The sequence below is a fragment of the Misgurnus anguillicaudatus genome, chromosome 22 (assembly GCF_027580225.2).
Source record: "Misgurnus anguillicaudatus chromosome 22, ASM2758022v2, whole genome shotgun sequence".
In the NCBI taxonomy this organism is placed as follows: domain Eukaryota; kingdom Metazoa; phylum Chordata; class Actinopteri; order Cypriniformes; family Cobitidae; genus Misgurnus; species Misgurnus anguillicaudatus.
The window spans coordinates 27,492,230-27,514,010 of NC_073358.2; the positions used below are offsets into that span (position 1 = coordinate 27,492,230).

Genomic DNA, 21,781 nt, shown 5'->3' on the forward strand with positions numbered 1-21,781 from the left:
ACAGAATTTATTTTTTTCTGCGTACCATCCTTTTAAACATTTGAATAAATTTAACTAATACAAAGTTAAATAGGTAATCATAAAATAAAATAAAAGGATAAAACATGCTCTCTTTTGCATGCATAAACACAAATGTACACCTAACAGTTTATCTCCACCTTCCTGGTGCCTTTTTATTTTTTTAATTTACTTTAATGTTGGAAAGGGAGAAAATGTTTCACTAAAATATTTATTTGATTAGAAATGGTGCGTTATTTAGTTGACAGGGTGCTGGTTACATGAGCTTAAATGAAGTACCTTCCTGTTGGCCTGGTTGTGTGGTAAAACTGCGAAACATTGCCTTTGCTTAAACATAACTTGTTTCATTATGAACAAGTGATAAAAAGTGTTGGTGCTGTCTCTTATTTAAACTTTTTATTAGTGCTAGGTTAGTTTAGTAGGATGCATGAATGAAGATCTATACAGGGAGACATTTTTGCTGGTTTCAGTATTTCAGAATTCTGAATCTGATTAAAAAGATGTATTTAATTATGAATGAGAAAAACAGCAACAAAATGATCCTGTGCTGAAAGAGGGTCAGGAGGGCTTTAAAAACTGAACAACAAAAAATAAATTTTGTTACATGACCAACGTTCTCATTTTTTATGACTATCATATAGTTTTCTAAAGTGACATTTGCAGCTGTGAGAGTATATTAGATGTTGATATTGAATATTGGTTATCAAAAATAGATATGTTTATACAGTGTAGGGCGGTTTCTCGGACAGGGATTAGACTATTCCTAGACTAAAATAAATGTAAGAGCTGTCCAAACTGAAAACAACTTGCACTGACATATCTTAAAATACATCAGTGCCCTTTGTTTTGCCTCAAAATGCACACAACTAATGTTTTTAGTGTTTGTTAAAACTAGTTATATTTCCTAATTAAACTAAGGCCTAGTCCTGGCTAAAGATAATAGGCTTGTTCGACTTCATGCGGTGCCGCTAGAACTGTCAGGTGGATGACGTCAAAGTGCCACGAGAGCGAGACGAAATTATACTTCGTATGATTTCTCGAATCATTCTCGCGATACTTTGACGTCATCCGGCTGTCGTTCTTGCAGCGCCGCATGAAGTCGAACAAATCTCTGTCCGTGAACCACCCCTAAATTAGGGTGACTATACATGCCACTCTTTCGGGATGCATCCTAGCCTGGATTTCGGGTGCGTCTTCTGGAAGTCGTATTTGTCAACCGCATACATCATCCTTCGAGGTTTACTATTTCAGAGAAGCAACCAGTACATTTTAAAGTAAGAATAAAACAATTGTATGGCTTACGTTTTTAACTAAAATGTGAGAACCTTGATGGCGTGTGCGGTCAAAAAAATACGACTTCCGGAAGACACACCCAAAACCAGGACCAGGACGCGTCCGGGAAGAATGGCATGTATGGTCACCCTACCTAAATGTCTTAATATACTGTCCAAAATTATAATCGCAATACTTTTGTTTTTGCCCCAATTTTTATGAGCTGAACTCCAAGATCTAAAACTTTTTCTGTGTACACAAAAGGCCTATTTCTCTTAAATATTGTCTTAGTGAGCACTTCTCCTTTGCCAAAATAATCCATTCACCTCACAGGTGTGGCATATCAAGATGCTTATTAGACAGCATGATTATTGCAGAGGTGTGCCTTAGGCTGTCCACAATAAATGTATTTCTATAGCACTTTTCACAATTTTGCATTGCAGCAAAGCAGCTTTAGAGACGATACATTTTACCAGTTGAGACATAAAGAAAAACACTTCCAAAATAAGGGAAAAAAATGGAAATGTATAAAATACATAATATTACAATATAGTATCATAATATACATTTTTGACCCCCATGGTCTACATTATAAAAAAAGAACTCACTTTATGTCAAAATATTTATGGCTTTGTCATCTAAATTGCAACACTTTTTAAACAGCTTATTTTTAAATTTTCCTGGCAGAGTAAAAACACAAATATTGCACTTTGGAGATACCAGAAAAAAAATCAATCGTTAAGGTTGGTATTGTAAACAGATGATGAAGCAATTTAGTTGATATGCTATTTGACTTTTGGTTCAGTGCATTATCAACTTACAATCTTTTCATGTTAGTATATCACTATTCAATGCTCCTCTACTATAAACATATTTTATCTTATCCATAGGGTCAACCTCTCACTTGAATGGAGCTATAGAAGCCTAGATGAATTTGAGAGATTCGACCAGATGAGATCTATGTGCTTTGCGTCCCCTATAGATTAGACGAGATGAGAAAGGTAAGATTGTTTTGAACAATCATCTGGCCCATCTCTCTTTTGCATCTACACAGTTTTTTCCTGTGCCCTGTGTGCACAAACAACTCCACTAGGTGACTGTCCAATCATACATGCCACATTAGCTGTGTTTACCCAACCAATTCACATTAACGCCATGCAGTATTACATTAACAAAAGACAAACACATTGTGGTGTTAATGCAGATCCTGTATGCTATTCTTAAGAAAAAAGATAAAAGCTCTCTTATTAATGTGATGTTTTCAGTGTGACCTTCCTTAGTAATGTACGTGCATGTGTAAAAATAAATAATACATAAACACTTGATGCATGATAATAGACAAATTGCTTTTTTCTTTCTTTTCTTTCATATATAAAAAATAATTTGAAACGTATAGTTTTGAAAATGCCACAATGTTCAACTTGTCTGACAGTTCTTGTGTTCAATACATGCGACTTCTTCAGTAATGGGGTAAGGTGGAAAATCATACAAACATTTGCAAAGAGCAAATTAAAAAGTATTTTTTGGATAATGTAAAACAATTAACCTATATTAAAGATACACTGTACAATTATTTTGATTATAGCTTTCAGCAATGCGTTAAACAATATGTATCTTGTTTTCTTATCCAAACCCTCTTTGGCTTAATGTTGCCTCTGGGCAATAAACCCATTTTCTTCACTTTGCAAGCACATGATCCATATAACAATGCAATAAAATGATTAGTAAGGAAAAGATGGCTTTGAACAAACCAATAAAAAGCTTTCTTTAGATCCCATTACATACTTCTGGTCACTTTACGGTAAAATATTTTTCTGACATGATGCATAATATAAATTATGTAGGCATATCTGTTATTGAGTTCAGATTTAAAAGGTTTTCAGCTTTTAGTCATTTTTCACCCATGAAAAATATATTAAGCATTAATTTCAAAGTTCCCAAACCCCCTTGTGTAGATTGCATTTAACAAAACATATTAGTGCATTGTTATTATAATATCTATTTTACTGTCAAATTAAAACTCTGCTGTATGATGATTCTGTGGAACACAAAAAAATTTTAACAGAAATTTTGTGACTGATACTGTGATACTCTTTACTTTCATTGTATGAGAATAAAGAGAAGTTACATCATTCTTTGAAAAATTCTCTGTTCCATGGAAGAAAGTAGTTGAATTTTCCTACTGGATGTTGCGGTACTAGTGACGTAAGCGGTACAATGTGACGTAAGCAGGTTCAAGCCAAGGGGCAACCTTCCGATCTCTCTGATGAAGCCAATACGAAAGTGTTTTAAACTGCAATTCATCGACTGGCCGCTTGAGGCTGGCTCCAAAAGGGAGTCAATTCCAATAAACCTCCATGTTAAAACGCCCAACTTTACAGTAGAAAACAATATGTTTACAGCCTGGTACAAAACGTGTTTTTGGTCTGTATAGCTAAGTTTGCCCTTCATGACAACTGTGAGGGCGGTCAAATTTTTTGTAACTCAACCGTATAAATGATATTAAGCCTTAAAGGAACAGTATGGTCTGGCCAGGATATTGTCATTTAAAAAGTGGAGTTGCAGCCCTCAACTGATGTTTATTATGTCATGTTGTGTATTGGCCACCAGGGGCACGTTCAAGCTCACACCGGTGCGCAACGTTTTGCTACGGTTTCCGGGTTGAACGACATGTTTCCTGGAAAACGTGTGCAACAGGTTTTTAAATGCGTTTTCTCTTGTTTGGTGGGTGTGCCAGAAATGTCGGCCCAATCAGCGGCAAGATGTATATAAACCACGCGGTACTAAAGAGACAGCTCGCTCAATGGGTTCAAGTTTTAATGTTGTCTTTCATTCTGGACGGCAAGGTCAGTGAATGTAACATTGAGCGTATTTTACAGCATTAAACACATATTTATAACGATTTCATTAGGCAACGGAAACATAAAAAAAGAACACAAAGAATGGCCTCTCAGCTACCGTAGTTGCAACTCTTGCGTCATCACAACAGGGTGTAACGTAGCCCAGTTGTGTGATTGCAGTACCAGTTTTAGCCACAAGTTTTGTGATTGCAATATTAGCCACAATCCTACATACTGTTCCTTTAAAGTTCTGCATAATTAAGGGCGTGGCCACTTGAGTGACGGGTGAACTGCCACTGCTGTCACTAGAGTCGAGTTAGGCGGGTGTGGTTTCAGCAATCAGTCACCTCAGCTTCACCCATGTCCCGCCTTTTGACCCATTTTCGGATATCCGCGAGTGATGCGCTGTGACCAAGGGGCAACCTTCCAATCTCTCTAATGAAGCCAACACGGAAGTGACTTAAACTGCAATTCATCGACTGGCCGCTTGAGGCTGGCTTCAAAAGGGAGTCAATTCCCATAGACTCCCATGTTGAAAATGGCCAACTTTACAGTAGAAAATAATATGTTTACAGCCTGGTACAAAACGTGTTTTTGGCCTATATAGCTAATTTTGCCCTTCATGACAACTGTGAGGGGGGTGAATTTTTTTGTAACTCACCCGTTTAGATTATATTAAGCCTTAAACTTCTGCATAATTAAGGGCGTGGCCGCTTGAGTGTCGGTTGAACAGCCACTGCTGTCATTAGACTCGCGCTAGGCGGGCGTGGTTTCACCTCAGCTTCACCCATGTCCCGCCTCTTTACCCATTTTCGGTTTTCCGCGAGTAATTCGCGGGGACGCGCGGCCAAGATGGCGACGGCAGGCAACGCCTACTTTAAGCTTCAAAAGCGATCTTCACAAACCAATGGGTGACGTCACGGACACTACGTCCATATTTTTTTACGGTCTATGGCTGTGACGCGCGGCCAAGATGGCGGCAGCAGGCACCGCCTACTTTAAGCTTCAAAAACAATCTTCAGTAACCTATGGGTGACGTCCATCTTTTTTTTACAGTCTATGGTTCAAGCTCACCACGGCCTTGTTACGATCTCACCACACCCTTGGTACGAGCTCAGTTCGTCCCCTCTATCTCTGTTGGGGTCTGCCCACTTTTCTTGCATTTTTCAAATATTGCCAGTGGGTGGGTTTTGGTAACGCTTTAATGATTCAGTCAGAATCTAAGTCAATGGTCTCAAATATATGCTCAAGTTTAAATCCCTTCACGTTATTTTTACTCTTTAGTAGCTTTAATAGATTTCAACCTTTTCCCTTGGTCTCCTACATCACATGAGAAAATATTTTCTTATTTAAATACTTATTTTTGATGAACTTTTGTCATCTGCAATGACTGTTAATACAAACACAAATATTGCAAGAAATACCAAAAACACATCCTGTGTTTATTTGATAAAAGTTTATTTTCTATTAAAAACAAAGAGCATTAAGGCTGATCTGGAAACAGGTGGTAAAGTAATTTAGTTGCAGTAATTCTGCAGTTCCAAGATGCTGCAGGGTTTGTGGCAGCACTGCTCCACGATGCCTCTCTTCCTTATTAGCTCAGCATGATCGTTAAGTGCAAAGTCAGCCACTTCATTTTCCTGGCTAGATTTAGGAGGAAGAAAACCTGAAAAAGTTAAACAATATGAAGCATTAAAACATATATTTCAAATCAATTTTAATTTAGTTTTGTCCCTTCTTGTTCTCACTGTATAAAGAAAATGCAAATATATAATATTTTTCTCAAAATTTTAACCCTAATGAAATACTATTGAAGTCTTTTGCATTATTGGTCTTCCATACTTCAACAGATATTGTAACATAGACAATTTATTTACCTGCTCTTATGCATTACCTGGCAGGTCTTTGCATTTCAAAGAGCATAAAATAATCTGTATAATGTCAAATGCATGTTTTAGAGACCCAGACAATGAGATATTTCAATTGCTTAGAATCTTATACCATGTTTAAAAGCTTCTTTACTATAAACATATTCTGTCTTACCATAAAGGGAGTCAACATCTCTCTTGGGGTTATAGAAGAAGCCTGTTGGACCACAGACCAGGTAAAGGGCATCGACTAAGTGAGATCCACACAGGTGCTGTGGGGCTCCTGGATTAGCGTTAACACCAGAGATGGCCAAAAGGACGAATAGAGCACCAGCCTGAAGCCACAATGCCATGGTTATCCTGGGAAAAAAAAAACATAAATGCACTTTAAACTGATTCTGTTATTTACATTGTTAATAATGTACATCCATATGCAACAGTCTCAGATTTTTTACCGTCAAATCCTTACCTGTTCTTGAAGACTAGAAATGCATACAAGATGGTAGCAGAGATGAGAGAGGTGAGGTGGTTTGGGACGATCAGCAAGTCCTTCTCTCTTTTATACCTACACAGTCTTCACCTGGATCAGCGGAAAACGAGTCATGTGCACACAAACACACTTTAACTCCTTTAAGTGGCTGTCCAATCACACATGCCACATTAGCTGCGTTTACCCAACCAATTCACATTAACACCAGAGCAGTATTGCGTTCACAAAAGACAAACACATTCTGGTGTTCATGCAGATTCTGTGTGCCATGTTGTCAATCTGAGGTCAGCTTTGGTTAATAGTTAATAACTGTTGAGAGACGTTTAAACAGAGTGACCTAATGAAGGATATTGGGTAGGGTGACAGCAGGTGGACTTTATTTGTATAGATCAGCAAAAACGTATTCTTGACAGGAATAAAGCACTCCATTAGTCCAATTAGAAATTTTTGTTACGTTTTAAATGTGAACTTTTTGCTAAAATACTTTCCATGTTTTTAAAGTTAAAAAAAAAAAACTACACCGTTATTCAGATATCCACACTTTTAAAATGTAGAATTTTATTATTTTATTTACATATTATAGAACTTATACAAATTAAGTTAAACAACTTCGACTTGTTTTTATAAGTTCTGTCAACTTACCACAGGACAAAACTTTAAAAATTAGATTGAATTGACTTGCAAAACCAAGTTGTTTAATCTTCATGCTGCGTTATTTTTACAGTGCAGGTTATTTAACCCTTATATTATGTTCTGGGTCAGTTCGACTCGTTTGGATTTTTAAGCTGTCAGAAAAAAGTGTTAACCTGTGATTTTATTCTTGAAACTTTTTCTCATTTATGGCCATGAACATGCATGTAAAGTAAGAATACATCATACACTGATATGTTTTGAAGTGTACACAAATAATTTAGTAACAATTTTGATGTTAGCGGGTCAATTTCAGACCCAAATTAAAAATATGTCTTCAGTGTATGTTGCTATATTGAAATGGGGTAAAAATGCTTCACCTCACTCTCTTCAGTACTGAAAAAGACACAGATGGTAAAAGTGAGCTATCATTTCTATGTACAATATAAAACCCTACTTAAAGTATCTTTATCTTCCATAAGTATCTTTATCTTACTTTTGTTTAATATTAACTGTTTGTAATGTGTGACAAATACTGATACTTAAACGGTCTTTGTCATGCACGATGAAATGGGTTAGATCCAAATACAGGTTTATTGAAGGATATCCACATACAAGCAAGGGTCATACACCAGGCAAACACAAACATCAGAGCCAAATTCAAAATAGTCAATATCCAGGCGAAGGTCAGGGCAGGCAGCAAACAATCATATACGGTAAATAGGCACGGGTCAAAAAAAGAGAGACAGAAAACGACTAGAATAAGTGCTCGGTAAGGCAGACAGGCTAACAATACTTTGCGTGGTTAAACAGTCCAGATAATTAGCAAACAGGAAACAGGTGTGGTGATGAACCGGCTAATGCAAGGGATTATGGGTGTTTATGATGTAAAATTTAGGGAATTGCATTGAATGCAATTAGGGAGAATTTGACTATCAAAATTGCCAAAAAAAAAAAATCGAACACAATACAAGGGTACAGAGGTCAAGGCTAATACACTCAGATCAAAAGCACAAGCTACATCTGATTTTATTCATAATTTACAAAAATGGGAAGACCTACAGTACAATCCTTTGTGAGATTACATATGTGAAGTACAATGTGAGGTATGTCTGCTTGTTAGTAAACGCTATAAATGTGTAACTCAATTTTGCCCTTAAACTGTCAAAAAGATCAAAATTGTTGGAATGCATGATGAAGTGAAGTGAGTAAACAAATGACACTTACAGTGCATAAATGTATTTATTTGCAACTTGTCTGACAATAGTTGAAGTGTTCAAGACATGCAACATAATGTTAATATCTTCAGGCTCAAGGGGAACAGTATTGAAATTATACAAACAATAACAAAGAACAGATTTTTTTATAATATAAAACAATTTAACCACATCAAAATAAAGTACACAATTAAAATAGTAAAATATTCAACTTACTAATACAAAAAACAGCTCCCATATACAAAAGAAAAAATATTTGAAATAAATGTATTATACCTACATTATAGCTTGTATTAAGCTATACGTCTTGTTTTTCCTACAGAATCTTAACCCTTGATTGCTCATTGCTGCTTCTGAGCAATAAACATATTTCTTTATATTAAAAGATCCATATAATAATGCAATTAAATAATTAAATAATGAAGTAATGGCTGAAGAAACCAATAAAACATTTTCTCTGCGTCACATTACATTCTGGCACTTACTTTTGAAAAATCTGGCATGGTAGTATAAAGGATGCATATATTTGATTTAGAAAACAGCCCTAAGAAAAGGATTGTAAAAAATGTGTTGGTTTAACCTAAAAAAAGTAAGTTAGCAGGTTGCCTTAAAATATTTTGTTAATTCAACTTAAAATGTTAAACATACTCTATACCCCATTACAACTCACAAGGGCCCAACATTCCTATCAATTATGCAGGTGCAATCTTTAGTTGCATGCTTTAGTAAATGTAATTAAATGTAAGTGAAAAGCAAGTTACAAACGTTGCCTTAAAATTAAATTTAATTAACTAAAAATGTATAAAAAGGCAACAACTTATTTTTTTAAAGTTAAAAAACTTTTTTAAAATGAAGGCATTGTTGTATTTTTCAACGAAGAAAAACATTTCTCATTTGTTTGGTCGCAAAGCATACTCTATACCCCATTATAACTGACAAGGCTCCAACATGCATACAGTATTATTTTTGCGGGTGCAGGTTTTAGTTGCATCTGGCCACCCACATGTTAACTTTATCCTTTAGTAAATGTAAACATTTAAATTTTTCACTGTTAGTTTCAAGCATTGCATAACCCTGTATGTTAATTGCAATTAGTTTAAACCTTTTATTTAATATTGATGAATTACCAGAGATTTTATCAGTGCAGCGGCATTCTATAGACTTCTTTTCACAGTGTAATCAGTATAGCTTCTTAAACATTGATGATTATATTATATAGTATCAAACAAAAAATACTTCAGACCACCCTGTGTCTGACATCTTTCACACAACCGCAACTTTTCGCTGTCTGTACTGCATCCTCCAGCAGAAGTGAAGAAACATCTAGAGATAAAACATATATATGCACAGTATGAGATGCTTTGGTAAAAGACGATGCAACAACACTGACTTTATTTTTTGATGTTTTGTTGTTTTATTTCAGAAAGAATGTATATAAAATAAACCACATGACATTTAATGTCTTTATTATAGTTGACAGCCAAAACATGACAAAATGTTTTCAAAATGTTTTTTTTTTAATACTATGCTTTTGTTTTTGTGTATTTGTAGAGTATTTGACTTGTAGATCAATTTGCTAATTTATGTTTTACTTTACATCATTTTAGAGGAATAGTTCACCCAAAAATGAAAATTCTGTTATTTACTCGCTCTCAGGTTATTCTAAACCTGTATGAGTTTTTTTATGATGCCTAAATCGCCATATTAATATTAGGCAGATTTTGTCTGCTTAATATCTGCTAATAATTTATTGTGATGATCTCCAACAAACATTTGAATGACCTGTGCAAGTACATTTCAACTTACTCTACTAACCAAATCCTCAATCTAATGTGCATTGAAATGTGTGTTTTATGATATGTATGTGTTAAATGCGAATGTTATGGGTGTGGGTGATTCTTGTGTTTAGATGTCATGAAAAAGTAAATACTATCAAATAAAAAGTTACAAACATCTCTTCGTGTACTATTTTGCACATGATTTCAAATGACATCATACAAACCAATTTTGTTGTTTTTTCGACATTTAAGGGGAAAATTTTCATTACCACAACGTATCCATGACTGGATTTGGGTTCTTTGACATGAAAATATTTATAATTTAAAAATCATGTGCATGTTATACTATAAACATTTACAGTAAATAAACATGTGGTATTTGGTGATCATTGATAAATGTAGAGACAATAAAAAGGAATATAAATGTCTCCAAGACCAATTTTCTCATCCTCTGCAACAATTTTCAATCATTGTTTAAGCCCTCAAGGAACTAACATTTTCAAAAAACTATTTGTTGGAAGGGACATAAGTGACTGTGACACTCAAGATGGCTACCAGGTAAGCAGTTCTTATTTTTTCTCTCCAGATAAAAGTTTAAATTTTGTTTGTCATAGTACCTAGACAACTTTTTAGTTCTCATTACTGAAACATGGGTTTGTAAATGCATATATTTAATGTAATATCATGTTGCGGTAATGATCATTTTTGATAATGATAATCTAAAAAAAAGTTTAAAAAAATGTAAATCCTCTAAAAATAATGGTTATAGTAAGTTCAGACCTTAATCTTATATTTGCAAAAAAATAATTTGCTTTTCCAGTGTCACACTCACCATTTTGTTCTGTCTTAGTTTCACCATTGACTGTTTGGGATTGTTTTCTGTCCACCATGTCAGTCCTTACTTGTCCCAAAGTCCTAAGAAGACACATGGTGTCAAACGCTGCCTCTCCTTCCTTTGACAGCAGCTCTAATACCTGCAAACACAAACACATACAAAAAAAGGCCATGACATAGAGATAAAACAGATACATAAAATTATGATTAGGTACATACAATCATAATTAGTTTGTAAAATTAAAATTACCATATTTTCTAAATAACTGAAAAAGTGTTAGTCTCAAAGATAATGGAAATATGCATTTCGGATGGCTTGAAGGTGAGTAAAACATGGGATCATTTTCAGTTTTGAACAAACTATCCCTTTAAAACACACAGATACAGTAAACTGACCTGCAAACATTTGTAGCTCTTCAGCTCACTTAAGTTCTCTTCCAGAAACAGCAGATAGATGCTGAGGTCATCATAGCGACGGGCCGTAGGCTGCAAATCGAGGCTATGCCCGAAAGCAGGCAGCAGGCGGTATGGTTGGAGACATGGAGCACGCTGGTGTTCAATAAAAGGTTGGAGGGCAGAATAAACCACAACCGGTACTAACACTACATACATCACCAGATTAATGCAGCTTAGGAGTCGGAATACACCCACTGCTACTAGTTTACACTGCACTGCATTCGGTACCCCACTCTCATTTGATAAAATACCTGGAGACAGGTGGGAAAAAATAAATATGCACAATTCAGCACAACGACATTAGCAAATAATTAGCAGACTAAGAAACACACACTCATTCTCATATATACAAACCTTATTTCTGGGATGCACTAAATGCATGCAAAACACACACACACACACACACACACACACACACACCTGTGCGCAGGTTACAGGAGAATTGGTCATTGGGTGACACCCAAAAGATGTAGTAGGTCAGATAAACGCAGCCCAGCAGTAAAGTGAGGAGAGTTAAAACTCGACAAAGAAGATATTTTGCTGCCAAAGCCTTTGACGCACGCTTTGTTTTTAGGTACTGCTCTACCAGAGGGTACTTAAAACAACCTTCAGTCAATTCAATACCACTGAGAGACAAAGCGAGAGCATGAGAGACAGAAAAAGAGAGATTAAAGATAAGATTAGTATTAAAGATATTCAAGTTTGGATTAGGATTGATTCTTAAGACATAAAGGACATACAAAGAAAGTTTAGAATAGCAAAACAGCCGCAAACACTCAAGCAAGAACAATTAAAGAAATATGTCATAATTTTTAGGTGGGAAGATTAGTAAATTGAATTAATAAATTTCTCATTGATTGTCCCAATAAGAGTCTTAGCTTTACTAAAGATACTCAACCTCTACCAGAGCTAAATGAGTACTAACCAAACCTTCTTGTTTGGAAAAATGTCATAATCTCAGTCTAGAACTTAATTGATTTTTAAAACACACCTAAGCAGCCTTTCATCCGAATGCATTTGCTTTGAATATGTGGTGCAGTTTAAAATTGTATTTCACACCACTGTATGTGTATGGTTGGAAATTTTATTATGACTAGACCTCTGTTTATTGATAACATTCATGATTAAGTGATAATGTACCCATGTGGATCTTCTGCTACATCTTTGCCATCGAGGTTGGACGTAAGGCTCTTGGCCAGGCGGATGGCACGATTGTAGCAACGGTCAAGTTCCTCCATGATAAAACAGAGGTCAGAAGAGAGGGAAGGGGCACTCGTGAAACGCCAAAAGAGAGCTGGGATATACATAATGACGGCGACCAGCAGTAAGATATAAGGAAAAAACTGCAGATAAAGAATCAAAGAGCAAATGATATGACTTTGATATGACTAACTTTGTTCTGAATGACATTCTATCTATGTAATGAATACAGCATAACATACAGTAGGCTTTATTACCTTGTGTAGTTGCAGGGGGACGCTATTAACCCCATCCTCTGTTGAGTGACTCTCTATTGCAGCCCAGCAGAAGGAGTCTACATATGAAGCCTGTCGCATTGAGAAGCTAGAGGGTGGAAAACAGGCGATCTGGGTCCCTAATGGGAGGAAATGTTTCAGTTTTGTCAGCTGAAAAAAGCAAAAGAACTATCATGTGCAAACGACATTGCAGAGGTAGGATAGGCAAAACAATGCAACCTTTTAATGAGTCTGTTTCAAAGGGGCTGAATTACAGGAATAGTTCACCCAAAAATGAAAAACGTGTCATCATTTTCTCACTCTCATGTTGCTATAAACCTGCATAGATTTCTTCGTTCTGGTTAACACAAGAGAAGTTATTTTGAGGAATGTTTGTAACCAAACCAATCATGAGCCCTATTCACTTCCATATTAGGATAAATATCATCCTTCGGGTTCATCAGAACAAATAAATGTATACAGGTTTGTAACAACATGAGGGTGAAAAAACGATGCCAGAATTTTCATTTTTGTGTGAACTATCCCTTTAAAAATATTACTGAAAGACAACGAGCACTGAACAGCAGGGAAATAAAAGAAATTGACATTGTGCAGGGCAAAGGATTTCTCTCTAAAATATATGTAAAATTCATAAACCAATATAAACAAATGTAATATATTCTCACTAGTTTACTAATTATTACATTCGTTTTGTTGCATTATGTTTCATGTTGTGAACTGGCATTAACGTTACATCAGCGTACGGTGACGCCCCATTCTTGATTTACAAACAAAACCGATGACCAAATCACCCATTAGCAAATAACAAAGCAAACATTATCTGTCTTCTAACAAACACCTTAAAATACTGAAAGTGTACATTTTTCTTTAATCACTCACAAGTTTTTATACATTTATATCAATGAAAGATTATTCTGCAAAAACCAACTACATTTAACTGAGTTAATTGTCGTAATTTATCAGATTCTATGTTCATTTTGTTCACCTTTACTGAAATGAAGATAGTGATTAAATGCTTTACTGACCCACAGACACTTCTTGTGCAAACGCGAGTGAAATGAGTAACAAAGGAAGCCCGACCGCGATAAAACTGACCAGTGTGTCCAGGGCCAGTTCCTGCCGCACGCCTTTATACTTCGATTCACTCGATTCTTTTAATAAAAAATCAGAAAATACATATTCGGTCGCAACGTGCGCTATAGCCATTGTGTTCAACCGTATTTGACCAGTAAACTATGTGCTGCGCTTCTTCCGGTGGGCGGAGTTTTGGACCGCTAGCAGTCAACGTATGAACAAGATAATCAGAAATTACACAGAATATTAAGTGGGTGATATAGTATTGATAACTAGTGCGATTTTATGAGTAACAACGATAAAGAAAAATATTTGGGGAAGTTTAGATAATTTGTGCAAAATAATCTGTGGAAAATCTGGGTAAATACACTCAAAAAGTGCTGAGATGTTTCAACCTATTTTTTACAGTTTCGGTTTCAACCAGGTTTCAATCCAATGGTTGTGCAAAATGTGGAAATTTTTAGGTTTATATAAAGCAGCGGTTTGTCCATACCTAAACCATAAACAGAGTTTAGAGTGCAATGTTTTACACATTTTTTAAAGCATTTTTGAAAACCTTTACTTAGTTATGTACCATTTGATTAATTGACCAATGTTTTGTCGATTTAGCAAATTTTCATAAAATGAAAGGAAGATGAAAAGTAAGAAATAGGAACTTAGCGTAAAGAACACGAAATAAGAAGTGAAAAATTATTAAAAAGGCTCCAACCATTTATGCTGGGAACTTTCCTCAAAATTTTCTGGTTAGTAAACCTCAGACAGTTAACAGACGTTATGGAGGTGCTACCTACACCTTATGTTCTTATTGTCAGTACAAGACACTCCAGTAACATTTGAAGTAGGCTATGAATAATGAGTTATTTTGTATTTCTTATTAGAAATTAGAACAGCCAAAGTAAATATTAGCATTAAATAACCACAAGATAGTTTGCCATTTGTCCTGCAAACATCCATTAAACACAACCTGACGCAGTAGTCCTACTGCATTTATGCAGTAATTGTAATTTCACAAAAAAGCTTGATAATAACATGTTATTTGTAATAAAATATGACTGTAACGTCACAGTCGGTGTTATGTTGAGATTGGCCTTTTTCCAGCGGTCTTTTATATGCATTAGGTTTACATAAGAAAAAGGAAACAATAATGTTTGAAGCTCACAATATGTTATTACAAAGAACAGTAATAAAGAGATGAAATTTTGAGGATAAGTACTGCTACAACACAAATCAAATCAATCGCCCAGACGGTGGTGCTACAGTACAGCCTAATAAAAATAAAATCAAAAGCAGAATGAGCTTTATTCTGTGTATATTTAATTTAAATATTTAGTTAAAATATTAAATATTTAAATAGATAACACATTAAATATATGTAGATTTTTTTTAAAGGGGTTTGGAAGTTAACCAGGGGCACACCAATTATCCTTTCAGTTGTCTTAAAGGAATAGCTACCCAGAAAATAAAATTCTCTCATAATGCACAAGAGGGTCCTCTAAACCAAGAAGCTTTCATATGCTGTAAAATTGCAGCATGAAGTTAAAACAACTTGATTTTGCAGGTCAATTCAACACTTATTTTAAGTTTTGTCTTGTAATAAGTTGACATAACCTATAAAAACACGTTCAACAATTTTTTTATTGTTATTATTGTTCATTATTGTGAACTTTTAAGTTAAAGTTACTAATATATGTTGATTTGACACAATTTTTACAGTAGAATATCTTGTGTGTAGATTAAGCTGTAGATACAGCATGAAGTTAAAACTATTAAGTTATGCAAGTCAATTTAACTTACTATTTTAGGTTTTGGCCTGTGATAAGTAGAAATAACTTATAAAAACAAGTTGAAATTGTTTAACTTAAGTTTTTAAGTTAAAGTAACATTAAAACATAAATTGATTTGATATAATTTTTATTTAGATTTGGCAGAAGCAAATTTGTCAGTTATAGATGCACAAATGACCGACTCGAAAACAGCTGAGTAAAACTGTGTCATCAAATCCTGTGGTATATTGAACTTCCTCATTTGGCTGAGGAAGTACAACCTTTACTGGACATTTTTAACAATGTGGGTTTCCCAATCCAGGTCCTGTAAGATGTTGAAGCCTATAAACCTGAATGAATCCACAGTTGCCACAGTGCTATTGAGCGTGGTGAGAAGGAGTGATGTTTTTTTTTACTGAAGTCCACTATCATCTCCACAGTTTGGAGCATATTCAGTTCAGTGGTGTTTTGCCTGCACCAGACACCTAGTTGTGTAACCTCTCTTCTGTAAGCAGTTTCAACACCATCCTGGATGAGAACATTGACTGTCGTGTCATTTGCAAACTTTAAGCGCATAATCTAGGGGGTCTTTTGAAATTCAGTCATTGGTGTATAGAAAATAAGTAACGGAAGCACACAGTCCTGTGGAGTATCAGTAGATGCCCTCACTTATCATCAAAATCATATCATGAACACAACTTAAAACCACATTTCTGAATAAATATTTTTGTAATTACATTGACACATTTGGTCGATGCATTTATTCAAAGGACTTATTGCATTTGTCTGTATGTGTGTCTGGGTAAAAAAATTCAAATAGACATCAAAATGGTTTTCAGTGAAAGCTTAGCTTTATTGACTTCATCAAAGTGAAGAAACAGTTGCAAAAGACAAAAAGTTATTTAGAAAAGATCGTGATAATGTCAGAAACTGTAAGCATTCTGAAGAAAGAGAGATGAATACAGGAAATATTTTTTATTTAAATGCTCATTATAATTGTGAGTAGCCATCTTTGGCAGTTTGTGTATCATCTTGTTTTTTAGTCATGGAACAAGTCGAAGAAGCTGTGGTCATCTGGTGCCTCCTCAAATTGCACACCGTCACAATAGGTCGGTAGCACAAAGACTTGTGTGTCTTCAACTTCCGTTTCAACACCATAGAAACTGTTGCAGAAAATTTCTCAGTTACATAATCTGCTATACAAGATCCAATGTGTAGATCTTTACATTTTACAATCAGTCTGTGCAATAGTTATTTCTTTAATTTACCTGAAGACAAGGTCCTTCTTCTCACCATAATAGGAGCCCGAAACTGGCAAACAGCCACAAGAAGTGGTCGACAGGGAGTAGTGTGCTGAAAAGGAAATAAATAAAAGCAAAGAAATAAAATGTTATTATGTGACCCTATCTGTGAAATCCAGACTAAAGTCTCATAATCTCATAATGAGATTAGAAGCATCAAAGTTACTCAGTCAATATTATAGAGTCACGTATTATTTATTATTAAAGTCCATTTCAGTTTTCCTCCAGCACAACTGCTTAATTCTCAATACACAGACACATGTACTGTACACTGTAAAAAGTAAAAGTTCGATAATTAAAAAAAATACTTCAGTTGGTAAGTTGGTTTTTTTTTTTACTTAAATTTCTCCCTTGAAGTGCTACCAATTGAAGTAAGTTTTTTAAGTAGAGCAGCTTTCACTTTTTACAATCTATAGAGTCCAAGCACAAAATAAGTAAAATAGGTAATGACCGTGAAGTTCAGGAAACTTCCCGGTCCACTCCCGGACTCTAAGGCCTTGCTCTGTGATGGAGGGGCTGCCCATGTAAATCTCAGATTCATGAGTGGCATCGGGTGGAATCTCCATTAGGTGCTTACGGAACTGCATGGTCTCCTTCTTGCAACTCTCGTTTTTACTGTCCAACTCATAAAGCAGGCCCTGTGTTTGTATACGACAGAAATTATTTTGATTTAAAAATAGCTTAAATTGAGAAAATAACAAACTGTAACTATAATCACAAACTAAAAGTGGATGTGGAATAAGATAATTGATGAATCCTACCTCATCGAAATGTACGAGCACATCCAAATAAGAAGTTTTGTTTGCGTGAGCAGTGTCCTCCACAAAACGGAATTTATTTGCTTTGGAATCATAACTGAATTTTCCAAATGCAAGATCATGACCCCCTGTTGAAACCTAAATGTGACAGAATAAAATTCAACTTTATAAAAAAAATTCAAGTAACTTATCAGGCTTTCAACTTTAGCATTTCAAAAGTTTGATTTTCATGCTATGCACAGTTTTGTTTATTATCTGTAGTTAGTAAATAATATTAATATTATTTAAAATTAATATTAAAATTAAAATAAGATTTTTTTCCTCTTTACTAAAATCCTTGAGCAGTACAGATCATTAACTGTATCCATTAAATACCCCTATAGAAGTTGCATATTCTGTATTTATGCATCTTGTATATATTTAAAATGTATTTTTTAACTCACCACTTTCATTGTTCCAGTGGTCAGTGGTGGTGTATCTGCGAAAGAAATACAGAAAAGTAACATTTATTGCATTGCATCATCATTTTAGGATTGGAAAAATAATTCTCAGAATTCACCAAAACTTAATGGCTGACAATTTAAATGCAAACCTGAGCCAAAAATATTCTTATTCTAGTTCTGGACAATTACACAGATAAGAATCGTACAGAAATTGATTAATAAATCTCTTACGGCATGGCTGGCGATTGGATGACGCCCAGGCGACGGCACAGAGGCACGAAAACACCACACAGAGCAGCTTGACTGTATGCATCATGTCCCTTCAACGTTCTTCAGGTCCAAAGACATCCACTCTCATGCTTCTTATATATAACCCTTGATTGCACCCTAAATAAATTCCCCCTCCTTCTTACTCAGGACCTCCAGCAATGCAATAAACAAAAGATGTTCACCTCGAAATCACATCGCCTGTTGTATGTGCAAATGAGGAGGCTGACGCCGGAACTACACAATTGGCACGAGTTAGCATTAACAAATATGGTCCAAAAATTTTATTTCAACAAACAATCCCCTGTCTGGCCTCTGATCAGCACTCAGGGGTGCCACCTTCATTCTGGTGCTGTATCCCATGAGGACTTTAGGGCTTTATGAGGTTCATGTGAGGTGATGATTACACTGCAGAACTAAACATTTAAGAAAACAAAAACATCTCAATTACACAGGTGTGAAAACAAAAGCCCATCTGGTACTTTCTCTGTTTTCTGGTCAGTCTTGGAAAAGTAGGCTACTAAATCAGAAAACTACACTTACTTATTAAAAGTTTCTTATATAAAGTTTGCTCATTTATAAACAACTGTTATGCAGTACAATGAGGAAGTGTGTTATTTACTTCAGTCCCAAGTTAATTATAGACTTTATAGGCTCTATGGTTTTTCGGTTTTGAAACAATGAGCAATAAAAACGATGTATAAATCAAACTGAATTTAATTGAGTTTTGACTCTGATCAGTAAGCAATTACTGACTTTAGCAAGTGCCCACCTGGGTGGTGCAATAATAATGTAACCACCCAGAACACCCTGACAGAGACGTGTATGGTCAAGCTATACAAACAGTACCATTTTGGAACTGTACTACAAACAGGAAAAGTTATGGAGTTATAAAGATGTTCTATTGGACTGAGTGAAAATAATAATCGAGTAGGTACCACCTTACCGTAAAGTTCCATTTGTTAACACATGTTAACTACATACTAATGAGCTACACTGTAAAAAATATATGGTGAAAACTAGCAGCTGTGGTTGCCAGAAAACCTCTGTAATTAATTTAAGAAACACGTAAACCACTTTGCAGTGCAAACCGGTGTCATTTTCTTTCTTGTTACAGCAAAATTATGTATATTTTACAATTCCTAACTGTATTTGTCATGGCAAAGATCTGTAAACTTTACAATTCTTAACCGTGAATATATATTTATAAACATATTTGTCTGCTTTGTACTTAACATACAGAATACCACCATACAATTCTTAACTGTGTATATATATTTATAAATATATTTGTCTGCTTTGTACTTAATAATATACAGAATACCACCATAACACAGGTAGTAAAATGAACAGGCACTTAATTAAAGGCCTTTCCATAGATCATTGCCAATGCATGTAAAGATGGTTGGTGCATTGTGTCATTTAAACAAATACAAAACACCATGATGGTAAAACATGTGGCATGAAAAAGTGCTATAAACATTTATTAAGCAACACAAAATGTAACATAAAACACCCTGTAACTTTAGCATAATTATTTAATGAAATATCATGAAATGTAAAAAGATACACGCAATCAATTGTTGGAACGTTCTTTTACGGTTTTCACCATACATATGATGGTGACTTGTATTTTTTATTTACAGAAACCATAATTTTAACAATATTTTACTGTAAAAAATACAATACATGTATAATCACATTAAATATTAAAGTGATCTGTACTTCAGCATAAAACATATGGTAATTCACACCTTTTACTTTCAAAATTAAATGTAATGTTTTGTTAAACGTTTTTAACAAAAAGGTTTTTTAAGGTTTTACTGTAGAATTTTTTTACAATGAACAATATTTTGCCAGCATGTATTAACCTTAATGTTAACATAAAAAAAAACATAAAAACAAAAGTTGTATCTGGTAATGCACAATATTCTAACATGAACGAACACTTACTGTAACAATTTTTGTACTGACAACATTGAAAATGTCTAATTGTTGGTTTTTGTTAGCTAATGAATTATTGATAATAGATGGGAGCATACTTTAAAGTGTAACCATTGGTTGTTATGATAATTACTAAAAGTTCTTTTAACTACTATGGTGCACGATGAAACCAGACTTAAATACAAAAACTTTTATGTGAGGAGCATATAAAGTGACCACATGAAGGTAGTGACCTGGCAACCCCTTAATTTTTTCTTCTATACAGTTTGATTTATTTTAATACCATCTGGACCAGGGATCTCCAACCTTTTTGTGAGCGAGGGCTACCACAATGGATAAAACAATCTAACAGGCTACTTTTTGATAGTCTACTCAAAACTTGTTTTGTTTTACTTGTTGCTTTTATTTCATTTTACTTTTTGATATGTTTAAGTATTGTTTAAAATGTTAACACACATAAGCCAAGCTAATATAAAAAATATGTAATAAATAAATATTACAATTGAGACTATTAGTAGAATGTGCTTTGGCGGGCAACTCACAAACTCTGTGCAGGCACCACATTGGAGACCCCTGATCTGGACTATCAGAAACAAATGTGTACCCTTATCCTTCTACTAGGGCAGCACCCTCAACATTTACCCCTGAAAGTATACATGGTACCTCAAAAGTATGGCACCTTACTGAGAGTAGTTACAAAGACACTGTACTAATTTTAAAATCGAATCAAATTTGCCTGTATTTTTTTGGTGTTTTATTGATCATCATAATGTTTTTCACTTTTTGAGACATGCAAGTTTCACTTAATAGCACGAAACATTTAAGTGCTTTCAAGGTATTAATTCTGTTTTCTGAGAAAGAGGACACAAGAAACCCCCTGAATGTTTGTCGGCCACTTTCATAATTGCTGTTTTATGCACACTTGTGAATTTTTTGTAAAGTTTGTAAACGCTAATATGTAAATCTGTGTGTGGAAAGTTGTTTTTAGATCAATTAAAATAAAATGCTTTTAGTATCTATCTTTCACAGAGAAAACCGGACCTCGGATGGCATTGAGATGAGAAATATACTGAAAAGAAACTTTTTTCCAATCATTGTGTGATAGTAAGATTTGGTACAAACATGGTTTGTCTAACGGAGTATATTAAACAGAAGATACTGATTGCTCAGGCTATACTGTAACTGTAGTCTTATTGTAAAAGTAGTCTTACATTATGCCGTATTTTATGTTGAAATAATTAGTGACAGAAAACATTCAAAGTCCATTTTTGTGTGGTTGATAAAGTGTGCAGAGCCCAGATGTTAAACTGAAGTCGCCTGTTGTGTTCTGTTGGAGTCAATGCGGGATGCTTG

At 34.8% G+C, this 21,781-nt stretch overlaps 3 protein-coding genes across 4 annotated transcripts; all 3 read right to left on the reverse strand.

The window, feature by feature from the left end:
- Nucleotides 1-5,571: 5,571 nt before the first annotated feature.
- ins (preproinsulin) lies at nt 5,572-6,738 on the reverse strand. The gene is made up of 3 exons (XM_055199781.2): nt 6,468-6,738; nt 6,174-6,358; nt 5,572-5,796 (listed from the first exon to the last, which is right to left on the reverse strand). The coding sequence occupies exons 2-3, from the start codon at nt 6,349-6,351 to the stop codon at nt 5,648-5,650; spliced, it is 327 nt and encodes a 108-aa protein (XP_055055756.1). The 5' UTR covers nt 6,352-6,358; nt 6,468-6,738; the 3' UTR covers nt 5,572-5,647.
- A 1,981-nt stretch (nt 6,739-8,719) lies between these two features.
- Nucleotides 8,720-14,138, reverse strand: panx1b (pannexin 1b). 2 transcript variants are annotated; one of them, XM_055199779.2, is made up of 7 exons: nt 13,904-14,138; nt 12,861-12,997; nt 12,544-12,746; nt 11,824-12,029; nt 11,344-11,654; nt 10,946-11,087; nt 8,720-9,658 (listed from the first exon to the last, which is right to left on the reverse strand). In XM_055199779.2, the coding sequence occupies exons 1-7, from the start codon at nt 14,082-14,084 to the stop codon at nt 9,573-9,575; spliced, it is 1,266 nt and encodes a 421-aa protein (XP_055055754.2). In that variant the 5' UTR covers nt 14,085-14,138; the 3' UTR covers nt 8,720-9,572. The 2 variants fall into 2 exon arrangements, with proteins under 2 accessions (XP_055055754.2, XP_055055755.2); XM_055199780.2 differs by having other exon boundaries at nt 12,861-13,028; nt 13,904-14,040.
- Nucleotides 14,139-16,544: 2,406 nt separating this feature from the next.
- Nucleotides 16,545-18,578, reverse strand: epd (ependymin). The gene is made up of 6 exons (XM_055199778.2): nt 18,449-18,578; nt 18,218-18,252; nt 17,778-17,912; nt 17,468-17,654; nt 16,984-17,068; nt 16,545-16,878 (listed from the first exon to the last, which is right to left on the reverse strand). Exons 1-6 carry the CDS (start codon nt 18,531-18,533, stop codon nt 16,755-16,757), a joined length of 651 nt encoding a protein of 216 aa, XP_055055753.1. The 5' UTR covers nt 18,534-18,578; the 3' UTR covers nt 16,545-16,754.
- Between the last annotated feature and the right edge of the window lie 3,203 nt (nt 18,579-21,781).

Excerpts from the sequence above, each read along its gene's own strand:
- ins (XM_055199781.2), bottom strand. The coding sequence starts at position 6,351 with ATGGCATTGTGGCTTCAGGCTGGTGCTCTATTCGTCCTTTTGGCCATC. Across the intron at positions 5,797-6,173 it reads AGATGTTGACTCCCTTTATG|GTTTTCTTCCTCCTAAATCT; the intron begins GTAAGACAGAAT and ends TAACTTTTTCAG.
- panx1b (XM_055199779.2), bottom strand. The coding sequence starts at position 14,084 with ATGGCTATAGCGCACGTTGCGACCGAATATGTATTTTCTGATTTTTTA. Across the intron at positions 12,747-12,860 it reads TCCCCCTGCAACTACACAAG|TTTTTTCCTTATATCTTACT; the intron begins GTAATAAAGCCT and ends CTTTATCTGCAG. Across the intron at positions 12,030-12,543 it reads GTAGCAGAAGATCCACATGG|TGGTATTGAATTGACTGAAG; the intron begins GTACATTATCAC and ends TTTGTCTCTCAG.
- epd (XM_055199778.2), bottom strand. The coding sequence starts at position 18,533 with ATGATGCATACAGTCAAGCTGCTCTGTGTGGTGTTTTCGTGCCTCTGT. Across the intron at positions 17,655-17,777 it reads TGCTCGTACATTTCGATGAG|GGCCTGCTTTATGAGTTGGA; the intron begins GTAGGATTCATC and ends ATACAAACACAG. Across the intron at positions 16,879-16,983 it reads AAGAAGGACCTTGTCTTCAG|TTTCTATGGTGTTGAAACGG; the intron begins GTAAATTAAAGA and ends TTTCTGCAACAG.